The sequence below is a fragment of the Zingiber officinale genome, chromosome 5A, assembly GCF_018446385.1.
Source record: "Zingiber officinale cultivar Zhangliang chromosome 5A, Zo_v1.1, whole genome shotgun sequence".
Lineage (NCBI taxonomy): Eukaryota > Viridiplantae > Streptophyta > Magnoliopsida > Zingiberales > Zingiberaceae > Zingiber > Zingiber officinale.
The window spans coordinates 148961277-148982406 of NC_055994.1; the positions used below are offsets into that span (position 1 = coordinate 148961277).

At 37.0% G+C, this 21130-nt stretch overlaps 1 protein-coding gene and 1 long non-coding RNA gene across 2 annotated transcripts; one reads left to right on the forward strand and one right to left on the reverse strand.

Moving 5' to 3' along the window:
• Positions 1–9525: 9525 nt before the first annotated feature.
• On the forward strand, positions 9526–10935 carry LOC121982383. Its single transcript, XR_006112089.1, has 3 exons — positions 9526–9831; positions 10487–10594; positions 10721–10935. It is a non-coding gene; the product is annotated as an uncharacterized LOC121982383 (long non-coding RNA).
• A 1039-nt stretch (positions 10936–11974) lies between these two features.
• Positions 11975–15652, reverse strand: LOC121980168 (CTD nuclear envelope phosphatase 1-like). Its single transcript, XM_042532130.1, has 7 exons — positions 15575–15652; positions 14942–15232; positions 13760–13888; positions 13559–13679; positions 13382–13463; positions 12585–12738; positions 11975–12478 (listed from the first exon to the last, which is right to left on the reverse strand). Exons 1-7 carry the CDS (start codon positions 15650–15652, stop codon positions 12344–12346), a joined length of 990 nt encoding a protein of 329 aa, XP_042388064.1. The 3' UTR covers positions 11975–12343.
• Positions 15653–21130: the final 5478 nt, after the last annotated feature.

The following is a 21130-nucleotide window of genomic DNA, read 5'->3' on the forward strand; positions in this document are numbered from 1 at the left end:
AGTTGTAGCAGGAGCCTTTCAACTTCTTTGCTTGAGCCTTTTTTTTGAACTGCTTCGGCTTTTTAGCGTTCGGCTCGACCAGGTTGGACATTTCGTCTATAGTCCGTTTGGTTCCTCTGGAGTCGGATAACTTTCGATTATCCTCCTCTATTCGTAGCCTCAGGATCAGGTCTTGCAGCCCTATCTCCTTTTGCTTGTGCTTTAGGTAATTCTTGAAATCCTTCCATGACGGAGGGAGCTTCTCAATTACCGCAGCAACTGCGAATGTCTCGTTCAGCGTCATGCCTTCGGCGTCCAGATCATGCAGTATTAATTACATATCTTGGACTTGAGATGAGACGCTTTTTGATTCCACCATCTTGAAATCCAGAAACCGACCGACGATGAATTTCTTCAATCCAGCATTTTCGGTCTTGTATTTCTTCTCAAGGGATTCCCACAAAGATTTCACCGTCTCCAGAGAACAATATACGTTATATAACGTGTTGTCCAAGGCGTTGAGTATATAATTGCGGCACAGAAAATCTCCGTGAGACCACGCATCGCTAGCAGCCTTACTACCTTCCGTAGCGACTGGCGTGTCTTCGTGCAAAAACCATACAAGGTTTAGCGTTGTTAGATAAAACAGCATCTTCTGCTACCATCTTTAGAAGTCGGTTCCGGTGAATTTCTCCGGCTTTTCTCCGTGCGGAATGGCGGTCGGAACGACGGTCAGTACGGCCGTCGGAATGTCGTTGGTAGCCATATCAGTTTGCACGTAATATCGTTTACGACTGTTTACCCCGGGTAGCTTCTGGAGTATGCAAACTGATCGTCGAGGCTAGTGTTCGACACTATCTCCGTAAACAATATTGCTCCGCTACGGTGCTTAACGGATTGTTGCAATTCGTTCCCAAGATACAACGACGACGAACGTCTCGGAATTGTAGCACTCCGACTTCCGAGACCAGCGAACCTTCTAGTAGACTTCTTGGACTCTTGAATGCACAAGATGAGATGAATGCTTGAGGAAGAGAAGAGAGGATTGGGTTAATATTCCATCATCTGGAGGGTTCTATTTATACTGAAAGAAGAGGGTTCTATTTATACTGAATGTTTAACGGATTGTTGCAATTCGTTCCCAAGATACAACGACGACGAACGTCTCGGAATCGTAGCACTCCGACTTCCGAGACCAGCGAACCTTCTAGTAGACTTCTTGGACTCTTGAATGCACAAGATGAGATGAATGCTTGAGGAAGAGAAGAGAGGATTGAGTTAATATTCCATCATCTGGAGGGTTCTATTTATACTGAAAGAAGAAGTTGAAGTGCGCCTACAAAGCGCTCATTGTGCACGTGGCGGGTGGCGGGCTCACAGGTGCGAGCACCTGCTCGCCCTGGGCTAAGGGATCACCTATCCTTTTATTTTTGTGTTAACTCCATTAACACATCTTCATTAATAAGTAGAGAATACACATCGAGAATTTCCGATGTGGGACTATTCTCCCATGCACTTTATTAATGAATAATAAATGTTATTTTGGGCCGACTTTAAACATTAATTTCTCATTCACCCTTAATCGGTTTTGAGCAAATTAATAGTCTAAATCTATCTACGTGAATCGTAGATTTCAATTTTGAAGTCAATTACGACTTTCAACAATTGATGACTTCCTTCCGCAAAATTGTTTTGGTCCATTTAAGGTCCCAATATCCAACAATTTTTGGATGAATGGTACCACTTAATTGATAAGAGCCTGCGCAGGGAGGTGCTCGAACCTGACACCTCAGTCAAAGAGTACAACGTCATAACCGGAGCACCCCTGGTTGGATTGTTCTCTAGAGGCATACAAGAAACAACATAGGATGGACATGGAAACCAATGAGAGCAGTATCGGACAAAAGTAATAGAGGTAAAGGGAAAAGGGAAAACTTGAAGCGAGGTGGGTTATCAGTGTCGGATCCCACGCATAGGCAAAAGAGCTCCAATTCCACTGCTCGCCGTCCATTTCTACTGTTGGCGCCATCGAGCAAGGATCCTCTAGTCCGTTTTTAACATACCAGACCCTAGTCCACTGCAGTGATTGGAGGGATTTAATGATCCTCACCTGTTAAATAGGTAGGGACTATTGAATCCCTCTAATTATTGCCCCTGGTCCAGGGGTAGATCAGGACAGACGAGACCAGAAGATCTCATTTGGGTGCCACTGTCAGTGAGTTCCCTCGAACCCTAGTCAGACTCGCCCTGTCTCCATCGAACGAATCAAAATTACTTGAAGCGTTTGAAATTTTTGAATTTGAATTAAATGGGCCTTATGCTGAACTACAGGTTCAATTAAGTAGAATAAATGGGCTATCTTAATGTTAAGGCCCGTCTTATAGTTTGTACCAATTTGTTTATTTCCTATTTTCTTTTCCTTAAAAAAAACTAATTTCCCTTCAATTTCCATATTTTTAATATATATATATATATATATATATATATATATATATATATATATATATATATATATATATATATATATATATATTAAGCCGAAATTTCTTTTAAGAAAAGAAAATTAAGTTCGAAGTTGATTTTCATTTGCATTTACGTGCATTAATTATTTCTTTTAATTTCATAGTTATTTTCTAATAGTGTCTAAAAAAATATATAGATCAAAGTTAGCTGAACCTCTTTTATTTATTCATAATCTATGATTTGTTCATTGGTTTGTACGAGGGATTTAGCCTCTAACTAATACAATATAAGATGAATGACCCACATAGATGACTGCATTGATTTTCCTAATTGAATATAATAAATATTATGAAAGAGTTTCTCTATGATTAATCGGTATAAGCTGAATATATGATGTCAACTAAAAAAATTATGGAAAGACGTTCTCTCCCCTTACCCTATTCAATTTCTCTCATTTTTGTTTGGTCATGTCCTATGCTTCTTTGTTAGTTTGTGATGGATTTGGTGGGGGATTTGCTCTTAACTAGTAGAAGATAAGATGAACGAATGATTTGTCCTTCCTGATATATAATATGTGTGTTTTATGCATAATTTTTTATATTATTTTACATGCATTTTATCTCGCATGAAAATATTCGACATACATTTATTACTTTTGCATTGTTTTCTTCCTTTCTATTCGAAGATATGCTCTTTATGCGTTTTGATTGACAGGATGTGAATTTGGAGCTCAATTGGAGTTTAAAAAAAAAAACCTTGAAACGAGAGTCAGCAAGGAATACGTTATGGCTGTGTCCCATAATACGAGTGTATTCTTTAGCCGAAGTTAGACGTGAAACGGGGCAGCTGGGAAGACCACAACCTCTAACATAGGTTGATTGTGTCCTCTCCTTCCGAAAGCTCTTTTGGTCGGTCGTTGACACGCCTTTTCGTGCGAACTAGCACGACCATGTTCTGCCACCACACCCCAACAATTTGGAAAGCCACACTGAATTTGAAATACTTTGGAGACTATAAAAGGACCTAGCTATATATGAGTCTCATATTGAGGGATCAAGGATGGTTTCTTCATGACAATGAACCCTAAGAGAGTCATTTGCAAGGAGCCATCAAATATTCCGTCCACCATCAAACTTGGAGTTCATCTGAACATGATGATTGACACATGACTAAGCATTCGTTGTTCATTTTCTTCTTGATTTTAAGTTGTAGAACGTCTTCTTCCTTATTTATGCATTGTAACTTCATACTATGGAGTAGTACTCTAAATTCTAGGATGAGAGAGTAGCTCGATTGACTAGTTGACAGTTGTCGCCGAGCTAGGATGAGGTAAAGGGAAAAGGGAAACCTTGAAGTGAGGTGGGTTAACAGTGTCGGATCCCACGCATAGGCAAAAGAGATCCAATTCCACTTCTCGCCGTCCATTTCCACTGTTGGCGCTGCCGAGCAAGGATCCTCTAGTCCGCTTTTAGCAGACCAGATCCTGTGGGGACCATTGAATCCCTCCAATCACTGTCCTTGGTCTAAGGGTGGATCAAGGCAGACAGGACAAGAGGATTCCATCTGGGTGCCATCGCAGATGATTTCCCTTGAACCCTAGCCAGACTCACCCTGTCTCCACCGAACAAATCAAAATTACTTGAAGTATTTGAAACTTGAATGTGAATTAAATGGGCCTTATGCTGAACTACAAGGTCGAATTAAGTAGAATAAATGGGCTATCTCTCAATGTTAACGCCTATTTTATAATTTGTCCCAATTTGGTTATTTTCTATTTTCTTAAAAAAACTAATTTCCCTTCAATTTCCATATATATATATATATATATAAAGCCGAAATTTCTTTTAGTAAAAGGAAATTAAGTCCGAATTATTTCTTTAAATTTCATAGTTATTTTCCTAATAGTGTCTAAAAAATATATAGATCACAGTTAGCTGAACCTCTTTTGTTATTTAGCCTCTAACTAATACAAGATAAGATGAATGACCCTCATAGATGAGTGCATTGATTTTCCTAATGAATATAATAAATGTATGAAAGGGTCATTCTATGATCAACTAAAAAAAATTATGGAAAGAACGTTCTCTCCCCTTACCCTATTCAATTTCTCTCACTTTTGTTTGGTCATGTCCTATGCTTCTTTGTTAGTTTGTGGTGGATTTGGTGGGGGATTTGCTCTTAACTAGTAGAAGATAAGATGAACGAGTCACTTGTTATGATATGTGTGTTTTATGTATAACTTTTGGTATTATTTTACATGTATTTTATTTCGCATGAGCATATTCGACATACATTTATTATTTTTGCATTGTTTTTAGGAAGATATGCTCTTTATGTGTTTTGAGTGACATGATGTGAATTTGGAGCTTAATTGGATTTTTTTTTTTTTAAAAAAAACCTGAAATGAGAGTCCACAGCAAGGAACACGTTCTGCCTGTCCCATAACACAAGTGTATTCTTTAGCCGAAGTTAGACATGAAACGGAGGAGCTGCGAAGACCACAACCTCTAACACGAGTTGGCCGTGCCCTCTCATTCTGAAAGCTCTCTTGGTCGGCCGTTGACACGCCTTGTTGTGCGAACTAGCACAACCATGTTCTGCCACCACGCTCCAACAATTTGGAAAGCCGCAATGAATTTGAAATACTTTGGAGGCTATGAAAGGACCTATGAGTCTCCTATTGAGGGACTAAGGGTGGTTTCTTCATGACAATGAACCCTAAGAGAGTCGTTTCCAAGGAGCCATCGAATATTCTGTCCGCCATCAAGCTTGGAGTTCATCCAAACATGACGATCGACACACGACTAAGCATTTGTTGTTCATTTTCTTCTTGATTTTGAGTTGTAGAATGTCTTCTTCCTTATCTTTGCGTTGTAACTTCGTACTATGGAGTAGTACTCTAAATTCTAGGATGAGCGAGTAGTTCGATTGACTAGTTGACAGTCGTTTTATATTTATTCATCTTTCTTTTATCAAATGATGTGTTGATCCATGTTCCGACCTTATTGGCCATCCATAATTATGATATGAACGCGCATCTTCATATCCCATGAGACACGGGGAAGAACCGAAAGACGAACCCAGATCTCCTATCCATAAAGATCCTAATTTGAGGGATTATATTGTTCACAAAAATAATTCAAAACCTCACGAGTGCACCATTGACTATCATAGAGCTTAATGAGTTTATCCCAATTTAATATCATCAAGTAGAGGATGGTACCTAGAGGACTGTAAGGTATTATGGCAGGAGTCTTCTTTAGAAAGCGATCACTTTAGTAAGTCTGTCTTGAAAGTAGACGTCGTGTTTGGGTAAACACACTGATATAATTCCAAATTAAAATTCTATGTCTATTATCTCAATATAGAGCATCTTAATTTATTTGTATCAATATGAGGTAAGAGAGTGAATAATCATATTTAGGATGACAACAATTGTAATGGCGAAATTAAAATCCTAAAATTATTTTCCAAAATTGATGTTCACCTAAGGCTTCTCTTTGCTTTCGTAATTCATTTTTTCTTTCACTATTCTGGCGATTTTTATTTGTCTAGATAATCTTCTTCTTGCTTTGACTAGTACTCAATCTATAGATCCTAAATCCTTATGAAATCAATATTTTATTATTTGATGGCAATTGTGCAGTTATGGATTTTCGACATCAATGTTCCCTTTCATTTCTCTCACTTTTGTTCATTCATTTTTTTAGCCCAGGTGTCTAAATATTTCTATCCTTCATTCACCTGGAGATTGCCAACCGACCCTATGAAAGTTTCCATCGACAAACGAATAAATTCAGAAAACACGGATGGACCATCTGCCCTTCATTCACTTAGAGGTGGTCAGCCGACCCTATGAAAGTTTTTTATCGACCAACAAATTAATTTTGGAGGTGTCTGGTTCGATCCCACGAAAATTTTTCATTGATCATTAAATTGGAAAGTAATCGTGGAGGTCCATCATCCCATTAGAAAAAAAATTTATACAGTGCACTACAAATAAATATTGGTTAATTAATTTGATATGCGAATCAATGTGACAATTAATATGTAAAAATCCACCTACATAGTACAGTTCTATGCAATTGCTCTTTGGATCAGAACCCAACTCAATTCAACATATCAATAGAAATTTATTTCAAATCAAAACTGAACTATCTACAGTGTGGATGTGGTAGGGCGGCTGGCAATCAAAACTGAACTATCTACAGTGTGGATGTGAAAGGGTTTTAATTTGAATGGATAAAAAACCCTCCATAGATTAATTTATAAATAGCTCCATTCGTTATTTAATTTGATAACAAATAAAAACAATTGTTCCTTACTAAATAAATAGTTAAAACTTTCCGTGTGATTTTTTTTCTCAATTCTAAAATTATAAATAGGGCATAAATGCTGATTGGTCGATCACTCCCATTCCGGATATCAATATTTATGTCTGCATTAATTAACAGTAAGTAGTTAGTGGACAAAATAACGATGAAAAAAGAGAGCGAATATGGAAGTATTAATTCCGATGTCATCTTGACCCAATCCGACCTGATTGGAGTTTAACTCCGATCTTAGGTAACTTAGCCCATGTTGACTCGGTCAAAAATATGCCACATGTTAGATAATGTGAATAGAAACTAGAGGAAAAGCTGAAGAAGCTAGATTTCATTATGAATATGATTTTAATTTTATATTAAAATTTTCAAGATAAGTTAGTTGGTTATATTGTATCACACGTATTGTAATTGTGAACTATGGCTGTGTTTGGTAGCCTGTAATCTACCTTGTAATGTAATCCAGATTACATTACAAAGTCGATTATTTTGTTTGGTTTGATTTAAAACTTGTAATGTAATGTAATCTGGATTACAAAAGGTAGTGAAGATTTGTAATCTGGATTACAAAGCAAATGTTATGTAATCCGATTACATTACGAGGTCATTGTTTCACCAAAGTTTAAATGTCGAATATACCCCTAGTCTGTTGTCGACCTTTGCCCGCCACCGGTCGCCGACCTTCTTCATCGGCCGCCGTCGCCGGTCGCCGGCCGCCGATCGCCGGCCGCCGCCGCAGGTCGCCGACCGCCGACAATCGGCCGCCACCGCCGCTGCCAATTGTCGGCCGTTGATCGTCGGCCGCTGATCGCCGTCCGCCTCCGCCTCCGCCACCATTGCCCGCTGGTCCTCACCTGCCGTCGCCCATCGCCACCGATTGGCGAAGACGGTGGCCTGCTGCGGCGACCGACGGTGGCGGCGACAGCTGGTTGCCGATGGCTGCTGCAAACTCCGGCAGAGGTGTAGCGAATGCCGATAGAGGTCACAGGATATTTTTGTCATTTTATAATAATATGAATTACATTCCTTATAAAAAATAATGGACACCAAACAAAAGAATGTAATTACCTTTGTAATCAAAGATTACATACATTACATTAACAAACGTAGTAATGTAATCAAGATTACATTACATTACATTACAAATTTGATTACATTACAAGTTAGATTACATTACACCCAACCAAACGTAGCCTATAAGGAGAGAGGCTTTCACACATGTGAATTCATATAGTGTAAATTCAACACACGTATTGTAATTGTGAACTATAAGGAGAGAGACTTTCACACATGTGGATTCATATAGTGTAAATTCAACACTTAATTATACTGAATCAAGTTGACTTATATACAGGTACGACTTACTTAAGTGCATAACGAATCCATTAATTTATGTTAATAACGTATCCACAACCTTCCGGGTGAAACTATCAACTACGACTGATGTTTTGACGAGTAATGACAGTACTGGTCATTTAACCTTGCCAAATGTTAGAGCTCCTAAAAAAGATGAGGCCATGGTCGAGCAATGTGTGTCGACCGACCCTACGACCAAGTTGTAGTTGGCCACTGCGGGGAGAGCATTTTTCTTGGTTTTGCCAAGATTCGACACTTTGTCCATTATAACAATATCTACCCCGTATTAGCCAACTCAACCATATCCCAGGGGCGACATTTAATTTTATTAGTAAAATTTAAAGGAGCAGTTTCATATATTACCAATGATTATTTATACAATTAGAAGCAGTGACTAATTAAGTCACATAGCAATAACTTTATCTTATGTCAAATCTCACTTTTTTTTTTGTTATTAGCAAAAATTTTTTAAAAAAATGTTTTATATTAACTAATTTAGAATCAAGAAAAAAAATTATTGTAATTTTTTTAATATACATTTTAATTATAATTTTTTTAAAAAAATTATCAATCATTTTTAACTTCGAGAAAGGAAAGTCTAGACACAATGGTAAAATTATTGTGTGATCTAGAGGAAATAGGTTCGTGTACTAGATATAATCATTACGTATAATAAACCTTTCCTCTTAATCTCGTATTGAGGGGAGATTCGTGAACTAAACTATCTTTTTTTTTATCAATTTTAACTTTGATAAATTATTAATAAAATTTATGGTGAATTATAAAAAAATAGTGAAAGAAAAATAAAATTTAAGAAAGAAATAATACTACACTATTAAATATGATTTTGACTTTTAAAAGTATTTTTATAAAAAAATATTAATTAAGTATAACCAATAAATATTTTTAATTTATTAACAAAATTTAATTTTGATTAATAAATTAAATTTTTATAGTAAACAATTTAAAATTACTAATTTAATTTTAATAAAAAAATTACCAAACAAATCTAATTTTAATAGTAAAAAATTAAAAGTATCAATTAAATCTAATTCAAGTAAAAAAAAATAAAAAAAATCTAGATTTAATCTATAAAAAATTTAAAATTTTTGACCAAATCTAGTTTAGCTAGTAAAAAATTAAAATTAGTGGTGAAAATAAATCTCGACTAAAATTTATTTTAGCCATAATTTTAAATATTTAATATCCAAACTCATATGTTTTTAAATTAATATTCATATTAATTTATCTAGGTGTATATACATATATATGTGTGTATGTGTGTGTAAAATTTGTGGGCCCCAATATAATGGGAGCGGATCTTCTGGACCAGGAATTCCTGGTCCACCCCTGGACCACAATCCTCCTATAAAACTCTCCCTCACCTGCTTTGCACGTGCACGCGCCAACGCTCAAAAAACCCTAGCCACTTCTAACTCTAGCCGTCCAGCGTCGCTTCCCTCTCTCCAGCGCCGCCTCCCTCCCTCCAGCGCCGCTTCCCTCCCATGCCTCCTTCGTCGCCGGCCTCCCTCCAGCGCCGTCTCCAGCGCCGCCATCTCCAGCGTCGACCTCCAGCGTTGCCTCCATCCAGCATCGCCGACCTCCAGCGCCGCCTCCAGCCAACATCACCGACCTACCGTCCTCCACCTCCAGTGCCGCCTCTAGGGACCTCGAATTCGATTCTAGCGACCTTCGTCCTTGGAAGAAAGTAGATTTCACCACCTGGTTTCAGTTTTAGCTTCTTGTTTGTTGCTTTGAAATTGCTGTAATTCATAACTTTGTATGTAGTTTTATGTATTTCCTTCTCGAAATTGTAAGAACTTCTATGCTCACTAAAATAGCAGACAACATGCTTTGCTTATTTAGCCACAATAAGTACTCAGGGTCTCCAGTGTTAGTCCAGGTAGTCCGTTCCAAGTCCTTGTTTGAACTAATGAAATTTGTCCTTTTAACTTTCTTTGTCATGTTATTTTAGTCCTATTCGACTAAAAGAAATAAGTAGATGACAGTATTTTGTTGTGACTACTACTGAATTGAAGAAAATTGTAAACCTCTTGGTCTGCTACTGGATTCTTATTATCAGAATTTTTCTTTCTTCTACTGCTGCATAAACTCTGAATTTTTGCCTGTGTAAGTGTTCTCATTCTTCAGCTTTATCTTCATCAGTTCCCTGTCCAATTCCATAACTGATTTGTGATAGATGGCCTCTCCTGTCCAACTAATGTAGAAGTGACCTTTAAATAATTTGAAAACTTTGTTAGATAAACATAATTCTTATATCCTTTGCTTCTGACACAATATGATTTTTTTAGAAGATTTTTGAATTGCAACTGATAATAGTTTGTGCTCACCATCAACATAAGGTTTCAGCTTGGACTCAAACCATGGAGGGTGACTCTACGAGTTGTCGTCATTTGAACTTTGAAGAAAATGAAGCTAGTCAGGAAGGTGACTTGATGTTATTGATGAAGGTAATAAGATTCATATTGGGAATGTATGGAGTTTCAATATATCGAATTTTAAGTATGGATGCAAAGGTATGATGATTAAAGTATATATGCAATGTTGGAATTTTAAGTGTTGTTGTGCATTTGCAGGGTTTTGTAAATTTTGGAAGTTGGAGATTTTTGATAGGCTAAATTTCTCTTATATTGTGAAAACTAATAGATGAAGTTTCTACTGATGTAAACATTTTAGTGAGCTAAACTTTAGTGTGCAATTGTTGTTTTTTTGGAGGATTTGTTTGTAAAGATTCTACTTATGTAAACATTTTAGAATGTGGAGATCTTGTGATGATTTTATTTTATGGTGATAAGTGGATGAGATATGGTGTATAGCTAGCATTCTGGTTGGTGTTACTATATGTTGATGTCTTTTATGGAATTGTGAGTTTGTCTTGAAAGAAGGTGGGGAGCATGTGTTTTTCGGATAGTTGTTTATGATGATGTTGTGTGCTTTGTGATGTTTGATAGTTTTCTAATTCATAGAGTTATGTAATGGTTGATCGAGTGCTGATGTATGAAGGTATATGTTTGTTTTCTTCATATTATATTATGGAGTTTTGTACTTGATTTCTATATTTGATGGAGTTTTGTTCAAGTGATGGTGAAGTGTTGTTGATGGCTGGCGTTATATGGTACCAGTAATGATGGTTGGTGTTTTACTATGGATGCATAAAGAAAGAGGCAACGAAGACCACTTCTAATCCGATGAAAAAGAAGGTTTGTGCTAATTAAAATGTGACTAAATGCTTCTCAAGAAAAGTTACAAGTGTCTAATTGTTGGTTTAATTTGAATAGCCCTATCTCAGTCTCTTACGCAACATTCATAGTAGACTACTAATCTCTGACTTTGAATGTTAGTTGTTCTCCCTCGAATCTGGTATTGTTGTGTTCCTCATCATAAAGTCAGAACTGGTATACTTCCAAACCATCAGCATCTCACGTTCCAGGAACAAAGACATATTAAACCTTTCAATAATAGATGAACTGATATTTTTCCTTGTTTGTGCAGCTTAGATGTAGCAATGGTGAATCCCGGAGAGCAACCTTTTATTTTTTTTTGGATGTTTTTTTAAATATGATGACTGACTTTAGATTAAACATACTTTGTTTGTTGGTGTTATTTGATTTTGGTTCCATGCTTTGAATGACTTGATTTTGTTTCTATCACTAGTGTATGCTTTGAATTAGTTATGGAACTAAATTCTTTTGTAAGACCAGATCATTCATCTTCAAGATTAATCAATTGCCTATTCAAAGAGTTTAATATCTAGATTAAAAAAAATCAAGTTTTTCTTCAAACTATTTTATTTGGACAGATGGTCCATATCTATCCTTTGATCTATAGGATTTAGAAGAATAAGAAGAAGTTGCTTCATACAAAGATCAATGAAAATAATATAAAATACAAAAACAGCTCCACTTCTCGTTTGAAGTAATCTTCCTAAGCAAATGTAATGCCCTATGAATCAACAATCACATCAACCAGAATTTAATGTTTCCATGAAAACAATAGATACTGTCCATTACGATCTCAGAATTCTTCCTTCGAGCCATAAAATCTTGGTCCTTCGACACTCCTTGACGCTCAGGAGATTCTTCCAATCATTATCTACAAGCAGGGACCCCCCTTGAATTAGGGTTCCTGCGTTGTGTATATTAAAATACTTACTGTACATTCCAGTAAGAGGAGCTTCGAAGCAGGAATTCGATGATGTCTCACAGACTAGGGTTTATGGAGGGGATTCCTTGGTGTTCAAACCATTTGGGCATGTGAAACTTTTCATATAGAACAGGTCTGACATCCTTCTGAAATGAAAGTTGCTTCAGAAGGGGAAGAATGACTTTCATGAGCTGTAAGCAAAGAAAATATTTTGATGGATAAGGAATTTGTTTAGTAATTGCTTATTAGATTGAAAGAAAGAAAATTAGTGCGCAGATATTAGTCCAAGTCTGTTACCTGGTTATCACAAGGTTGTGCTGCAAAGAATGACACACATGGTACTCCATTGGAAGGTTGAAGCAAGAAGCTAAATGGATTGTTGTCGACCATAACCGTGCGGGAGCGGTCTTTCGATACACAAGTAAGGTCTTTGACATGGTCTCGGTGTTCCCTGATTCACAGAAACGGATTACATTTGCTTGAACAATAATGTATAGTATGTGCAGGATTTAGCAATAGACTGTAGAATGTTTTGGATACAAAAATTATATGGATATATGTAGGCACCACATGCAATCGGTAAATTTTATTATGACACTTGAGCATTCAGTAAACATATAAATGTGTTTGTCCTAACTATCTGAGGTTGGCTATATGAATCTTCATTGGATTCAATAAATGAATGATAATTTATATTAAAGAAAAGTTGTCACTAATGATTCAGTAATTCACATTAAATAACATCTGAAGCATAAATTACACTATGAAGAATCGATATTTTTTATTAATTGTATTTTATGAGACTTTGACTCTCCAACAAACTATCCTTCAACAAAAAAAAAAAAAAACAAAGCTTATTTTCTTTTCAGAACATTACTTTGTGTATAACCTAGGGAAAAAACATATGTTGGCCAACAACTATATGACAATGTTTGTGCACTCTACTAAGTACCATTTGAATATCAATGGCTAAAACTTCCATGATATTGACTATGATCAATAACACTCGAAATATAATCACAGTCAAAATGTGCAGCTACAGAGATTATTTATAACTCAAAGAGTGTGAATTCATGCACAGAACTTTCACTTACGTGCTCACAGTCGAAGGCCTGTATAGCCGATGACTTAATTTTTTGTCAGCGTCTATTCTGTCAATAACAGGACTAGCATAACCTGATGCAAAAGGGAGCATACAATAATTACGCACAGAAGCATAAAAATTTTAAAACACACACGCAACTAAGAAAACTAGCACCAAAAACTGCAACCTTCAAGGCCAGCTGTGAAAAGAATAAGATCTGCAAATTCACTAAAGTGTTTTAAGAATTCGTGCAAACCAGGACGTTCAAACACAGTGGCATGGCTGACCTTTGGTCTTCCATCGACATCCTTAAATAATTGTCAGCAAAATTACAAATGGACCTTAAGATGATGCTGAAAATTTAAAATAGGCAAGTCATAAGACCAACCTTTTCTGAAGATATACATTCTAGTTCAAAGCACTTTAGACCAACTTCAATGGCCGGCATACAAACTGCAGACGGAAGACTAGATGTCTCATATGCCCAAACTAAAGTCTCATCCAAATCAAGTACAACCTGCAAACGTTAGGAGCCTAACCATAAATGAGGAAGTCATTAAAAAACAATAAACCAAATATTCTCAATACCTCTCATATATTTTTTAATGAAATCCATGAATTTGAACAGTGAAATTAGACTCAATTATAAAAACTAAACAAAGACATCTCACTGAAATGACACAAAGGATCTTTTCTCAGCCTCAGGTTTCTCACAGAACACTTCCATGAATTCATCTATTTTCTCAACCAGAAATTATATTGTTAACATTGACAGAAAGAAACAAAGCGCAAATTAACCATTCCAATAATAATCTCAATCAGCAAAACAAGGATGGAAATGCTGTATCCTTACTTTTTAACCATAAAAGGATAAATATTCTTTCACAGAAATTTCATAGTTTAAATAAAAGGGTATGAGATATGATTTTATCATCCACTTTTTCTCCCAGCCTTACTTCTTTTGTTGTAAAAGTAAAACAAGAATAAAGAAGCGAAGGATATAAGAATTATGTTTATCTAACAAAGTTTTCAAATTATTTAAAGGTCACTTCTACATTAGTTGGACAGGAGAGGCCATCTATCACAAATCAGTTATGGAATTGGACAGGGAACTGATGAAGATAAAGCTGAAGAATGAGAACACTTACACAGGCAAAAATTCAGAGTTTATGCAGCAGTAGAAGAAAGAAAAATTCTGATAATAAGAATCCAGTAGCAGACCAAGAGGTTTACAATTTTCTTCAATTCAGTAGTAGTCACAACAAAATACTGTCATCTACTTATTTCTTTTAGTCGAATAGGACTAAAATAACATGACAAAGAAAGTTAAAAGGACAAAATTCATTAGTTCAAACAAGGACTTGGAACGGACTACCTGGACTAACACTGGATACCCTGAGTACTTATTGTGGCTAAATAAGCAAAGCATGTTGTCTGCTATTTTAGTGAGCATAGAAGTTCTTACAATTTCGGGAAGGAAATACATAAAAGTACATACAAAGTTATGAATTACAGCAATTTCAAAGCAACAAACAAGAAGCTAAAACTGAAACCAGGTGGTGAAATCTACTTTCTTCCAAGGACGAAGGTCGCTAGAATCGAATTCGAGGTCCCTAGAGGCGGCACTGGAGGTGGAGGACGGTAGGTCGGTGATGCTGGCTGGAGGCGGCACTGGAGGTCGGCGATGCTGGATGGAGGCAGCGCTGGAGGTCGACGCTGGAGATGGAGGCGCTGGAGGGAGGCCGCAGGCGACGAGGGAGGCATGGGAGGGAAGCGGAGCTGGAGGGAGGGAGTCGACGCACGGGAGGGAGGCGGCGCTGGAGGGAGGGAGGCGGCGCTGGACGACTGGAGTTAGAAGTGGCTAGGGTTTTTTTGAGCGTTGGCGCGTGCACGTGCAAAGCAGGTGAGGGAGAGTTTTATAGGAGGGTTGTGGTCCAGGGGTGGACCAGGAATTCCTGGTCCAGAAGATCCGCTCCCCAATATAATAAGGGCCCTAGGCATAGGTCTTAATGGCCTATGCCTTGAGTCGGCGCTGCACGACAACCTCTAAGTACCGTCTAAAGTGGGACGAATTTGTACACACTGTGCAGACCCGGACTTGAGGTAAGGCCTAGGAGGCGCTTGCCTCAGGCCCATTTTTAAGAGGGGCTCAAAATTATGGTTCCACCCTAATTTTGTCGTGAGTAACCCGACGTTGACTCACCGAGATACTTTTTGTCGAATCGGACACTGTCCTCGAGGGCTCTATCGTGCCCTTCGTCGGCTTCACCTTTTTCATCATCCTCGAGCCCACCCTTCCCTTCCCCCCTTTAGTCTTTTCCTCCGCCAATCTCCTTCTCCCCTTCCACTTCTTCCGCGTTGTCACCTCGTGCGTGGGACGGTAGGGATCATTTTCCACTTTCGGCCCTCCCTCGTCGTCAGTACTAAGCTCCTACTTTTCAAGGGTGCTCGTCTCCTACACGGCCAACGATAGCAGCCTCTTCGATTCATCTTCTATTTTGGTAAGTTTATGTAATTCTGTTCGATTTGTCCAGTTTTTGTTTTCGATCAACTTTGCTAGCTCGTTGCTCTTTCTTGCGGCATTAGTTCTCTTGCTTTTGAAGCGTTGTGTGTTTCATGTTTTGTGTAGTTACAAAATCAAAGGGAAAAGGTGAGACCGTGAGAGGGAGACGAGCAATTAAGCAAGGCCAATTATTCTTGTTCTCTTCTGCTATGCTTCTACTCATGCTTAATTCCTATTAACTCCATCCAATTCGATTCGATTAGTTTACGCCATTAAATTTGTTAGCTTGTTGCATTTGAAATTCTTTACTTCTAATTAGATACGTTTCTAATAGATCATTGTAAATACTATTTTGCATTATTCTTTTAGGCTTAAATTTATCTTACCATTGAATCTTCATTGGTGCAAATTTATCTTACCATTGTTCTTTTCTAATACACCATTTTTTTTTTTAAACTCGACTCAGGCCATCAAAATCTTAGGTCCGACACTGACACTATGCCAAATGTAGGCCTTGACATCACGATCACTTTCCAACTAGGTACAACAACCAACTCGAGCTCGATCAATAATGACAACAAAGAGAGTAATTATGGAAATAATCTTAAATTATTTTCAATCAATAAAAGATAATATTTCCAGATTTATTATAGATAATATTTCCAGATTTATTATATTCACTACGACGATTATTATTATTATTATTATTATTATTATTATTATTATTATTATTATTATTATTATTATTATTATTATATGTCATATTTAATATTTTCATTATTAATTAAACAATTTGTATAAATAATTAATTTAACTTTATCAATAAAATTATCCAAAAATAATTATTTTCTATTTTCATCATTTCTATAATGCTAGCTTTGATCTAGCTGTGAATTTTGTTTAACACTCTCTTTCTCGTTTCTATTACCGTCTGCCACGTTTCTTTCCCCATTCTCTTCTAAAATATTTTTTCGTTTCTCGCCCCTTTTATTCTTTTCTCTTTCGCCGTTTTCATGAAGACGAATAGTGAATTATTTTTTTAGCTTCTCCTTTTCTCTACCGCCTGTGCAATTGCTGGCGCCGGCTTCTCCTGCCATAGTCTCTGCCACCGGTGCCCCTACCGCCGCCATCTTTTCTGCCCCGTCATTACCAGATCTTCTGTTGCTACCGACCAAGAGCAACATAGGAGTTACTAACGCCAGCCGTCGAAAATTCTTCTAACAAGGTCTATTACTATTCAGGGACGAGTTATTTATTTTCGATGTCAGATACTCAACGATATCAAGGTAGCCGCAAGTAAAGTTAAGATCGATGTCAAATTTATCACTTCTTAGGTCACACTGGTCTTTATCTTACTATTTTATTAAAAATCTTCCCCCCTTTACTAACTAACTTTGGTGAAGTGTAAAATGAATTTACGTTAATATCCTTTTTTCTATTCACACTAAAAATAATTCCAAGGTTTATTAGTAATTCCACAAGCGAAACAATCAGTGATCTAGAGTTCGAGACTCAGTCATATTATTATGAATTTTTCTATGATTGTTTTATATAAAAAAAATATAGTTCTTTTTAGTCCTACATCTTAGAATTGACAACACTATAATCAAAAAAGCTTCTATAAATATTTTAGGCCGAAAATATTAAAAAATATACTTTTCTTAGTTTTTTTACTTGAAAATCCTAACAATTCGAATTTTCAAAGATCCAAATAATTCAGATTTTCAAAAGTCAGGTAATTTAACTAACGACTCTACTTTAGTATTTTTAATGCTAAAATGCTTAATTAATCATTATAAATGATTAATTATAAAGGATCAATGTGATTTCAATGTATTATATTACACACGTGTGCATGATCACTAGTTATTTTAGAAGATTTGATTAGTCTTATAATTGAAAAATGTCAAATTTTTTTCAGAGTTGGACATATTAGTATTCAATGTTCTAAAAGATTTGACTCAAATTTTACTGGTGGTCCTGCAACATTAGGACAAATAACTATTTCATAAGGAGAATCGGCATTTTCAAACCGATCACCACCTTCTTGGCAATTTACAACTTAGTTATCTCATTGAAGCATTCTCACTTTCTATCTCTCCTAATATAATTTCATCATGTTATACCAAAATATGATATTCTCACAGAGGTTTCGCCTTATCATGAATCCGACATGGTACAAATTGGTAATGACTCAAGTTTGCAAATTACTCTCCTTGGAAACACATCTTTTCACACATGTGGTCAAACTTTTCGTATACACAACATTCTTCATGTTCCTTTTATCATCAAAAATTACTTTCTGTGCGTCAATTTTCTCTTAATAATAATGTATTATTTGAATTTCATTCTCATCATTGTCTTGTGAAGGATCCCACAACAGGAATTACTCTACTTTGAGGAAACATTATAGACAGTCTCTATCATCTTCAGCACACCTATACTAATGCTTTTGTTAGAGAACACATAGACAAATTCTCTTAGCACGCATGTCTTGGTCATCCATCTCTACATCTAGTTTAGAATATCATCAATTAGTATGGTTTACCAATTTCTTTAGTCTCCTCATCTCACTTATGTAAAGTTTGCATGAAAGCAAAATTTCATAAATTACCTTTTGTGTCTTCTACTCGCACCTCTAGTTTTTCTTTAGAAATTATTCACTCTGATATGTGGAGTCCTGCTCCTATTCTCTCTAATAAATGTTTTCTTTATTATGTTATTTTTATTAACAATTTTAACAAGTTTGCTTGAATTTTTCCTATAAAAAGAAATTTTGATCTCTTCGATATTTGTTTCTCATTTTCAAAAGCATGTTGAGCGTTATTTTGATCGTTAAATACTCTCTCTTCATTAGGATTGGGGAGGAGAGTATTAAGCCCTTCATCATCATCTTACCTCCTCAAGCATCCTTCATCGAGTCTCTTGTCCCCACACTTCTGAACAAAATGGATCCATTGAGAGGAAACCTTGTTATATAATTGAAACTAGCTTAGCTCTTTTAATCATGCCTCAGTTCTGCTTAAATTTTGCAATGACGTTGTCCAACCACAGTATACCTTATCAATCATTTGCCCACTCCACTAGTTCAAAACAAAAGCCCCTTAGAAAGACTTTATAATTGCTCTATGGATTATTCATTCTTCCGTATCTTTGGTTGCGCATGTTATCCTTGGTTGCGACCTTACTCTAAACATAAGTTAGACCATCAGTCTCAACAATGTGTTTTCCTTGGTTATAGTAATTTGTATCATGGGTATCATTGCCTACATATATCAACTGGGCAAATATATATTCCTTGACATGTTACTTTTGATGAGTCTCTCTTTCCATTTGCAGTTGTTCCCTCAGACATTCTCTCCGATAATCAAGATACTTTTCTAATTACCCCTAATAGTATACCAGAACTATCACAGGTTGCTCTAACAAGACATACTCAAAGTACAAGGGAAGATGGAATTTTGGGCTCTGCTCCATCCCCACCAAATCTTGCAGACTCAACATCTAGAAATGTTCCGCTCTCTAGTCCTGATTTACATCAATCTAACCACTCATGTTCAAATAGTTCTGATGACGATACTCCTCGACGTATGCTTCCTTTAAGCGAGATTTATGCTCGATGTCCACTAGTTTCCACCCATTATCCTCTTTAACATGCTCTAATTGCTTCTTCAAGTTTTGTTGAACCGACTAGCTTTACACAGACAGTCAAAGACCTAAATTGACCTGCTACGATGGCTATAGAGTTTGATGCTCTTCTCCGTAATAAAATATGGACCTTAGTTCCTCATACTCCGTCTATGAATATATTGGGCTCTAAATGAGTTTACCGAATTAAGTATCAAGCATATAGATCCATTGAACGCTACAAAACTCACCTTGTTGCAAAAGACTTTAGTCAACAACCAGGTGTTGACTTCAATGATACTTTCAGTTTGATTGTCAAAATTACAACTGTCAAATTGTTACTGTCTATAACTATTAACTCCAATTGGTCGATAAAATAATTAGATGTTTCCAATATTTTCCTTCATGGGCAACTTGAAGAAACTATTTTTATGGAGCAACCACCAGGTTTCATCCACTAACAACTTTCAACACATGTTTGTAAACTTCAGAAATCTTTATACGGTCTTCGACAAGCACCTCGTGCGTGGTTCATCGTCTATCTAATTGGCTTCACATTCAGGATTTTTCTGGATCAAAAACTAACTCTTCACTATTCTATAAATGTGATGAAAAATTTACCATATTTTTTCTAATTTACGTGGATGATATATTTGTTGGGACCGATTATGTAGCTAGAGGGGTGAATAGCTCGACGTGATCTCGTGCTCGTCGTTGCTTGTTTCTTCAAGGATATGTAGCGGAAAATACAAAGAAACACACTCAACGCTAACACTAGGGATTTACTTGGTATCCACCTCAAGAAGAGGTGACTAATCCAATGATCCACACACTCACGCACCCTCCACTAATAAAGCACTCCTTTATGGTAACTACCAAAGGCGGAGAAGCCCTACAAGTTCACACTAGAAGAAGAAAAGGGAAAGGGAACAAAATACAGGCAAAAGCTTACAAGTTTGCACAAGAAAACCCAAACCCTAGATTTCTTCTTCTTACTGTAGATCCGCCTCTTGACTTGGAAAAACCTCCAAGAACTTCAAGAACTGGCGGTGAGAACTCTGTGGAGAAGCTCTGTGAAGATCTGTGCTCGTTGGAGAAGAAAGCCGTAAGTTCTTGTCGACGAAATCGCACGCCAACGTCTTTATCCAACGCCAACGGTCGAATCCCAATCGATTGGATTGCTCCCAATCGATTGGGGAGGCTTTGGATCGATCCAGCGATCGATCTAGAGCGCCTCTGTGCTCTCGGGTATTGCCTGGATCGATCGACTGATCGATCCAGCCTTTATCGCGCGAAATCGCTCCTCCCAATTGATCAACCGATCAATTGGAGGCTCCCAATCGATTGGCTGATCGATTGGGAGGCTTTTTGTTCGCGCGACACTCCTCTCAATCGATCCACTGATCGATTGGGAGGCTTTTTGTTCGCGCGACACTCCTCTCAATCGATCCACCGATCGATTGGGCATAAGTCAATCGATCGACTGATCGATCCAACCCTTGTTTTTACCCAAAAACAAGTCCAAAGTCCCCTAAACCAACATCCGGTCAACCATGACCTGTTGGTACATCATGTCTAGCATCCGGTCACCCTTGACCTGCTAGGGCTCCCTTCTTGTCCGGTCAATCC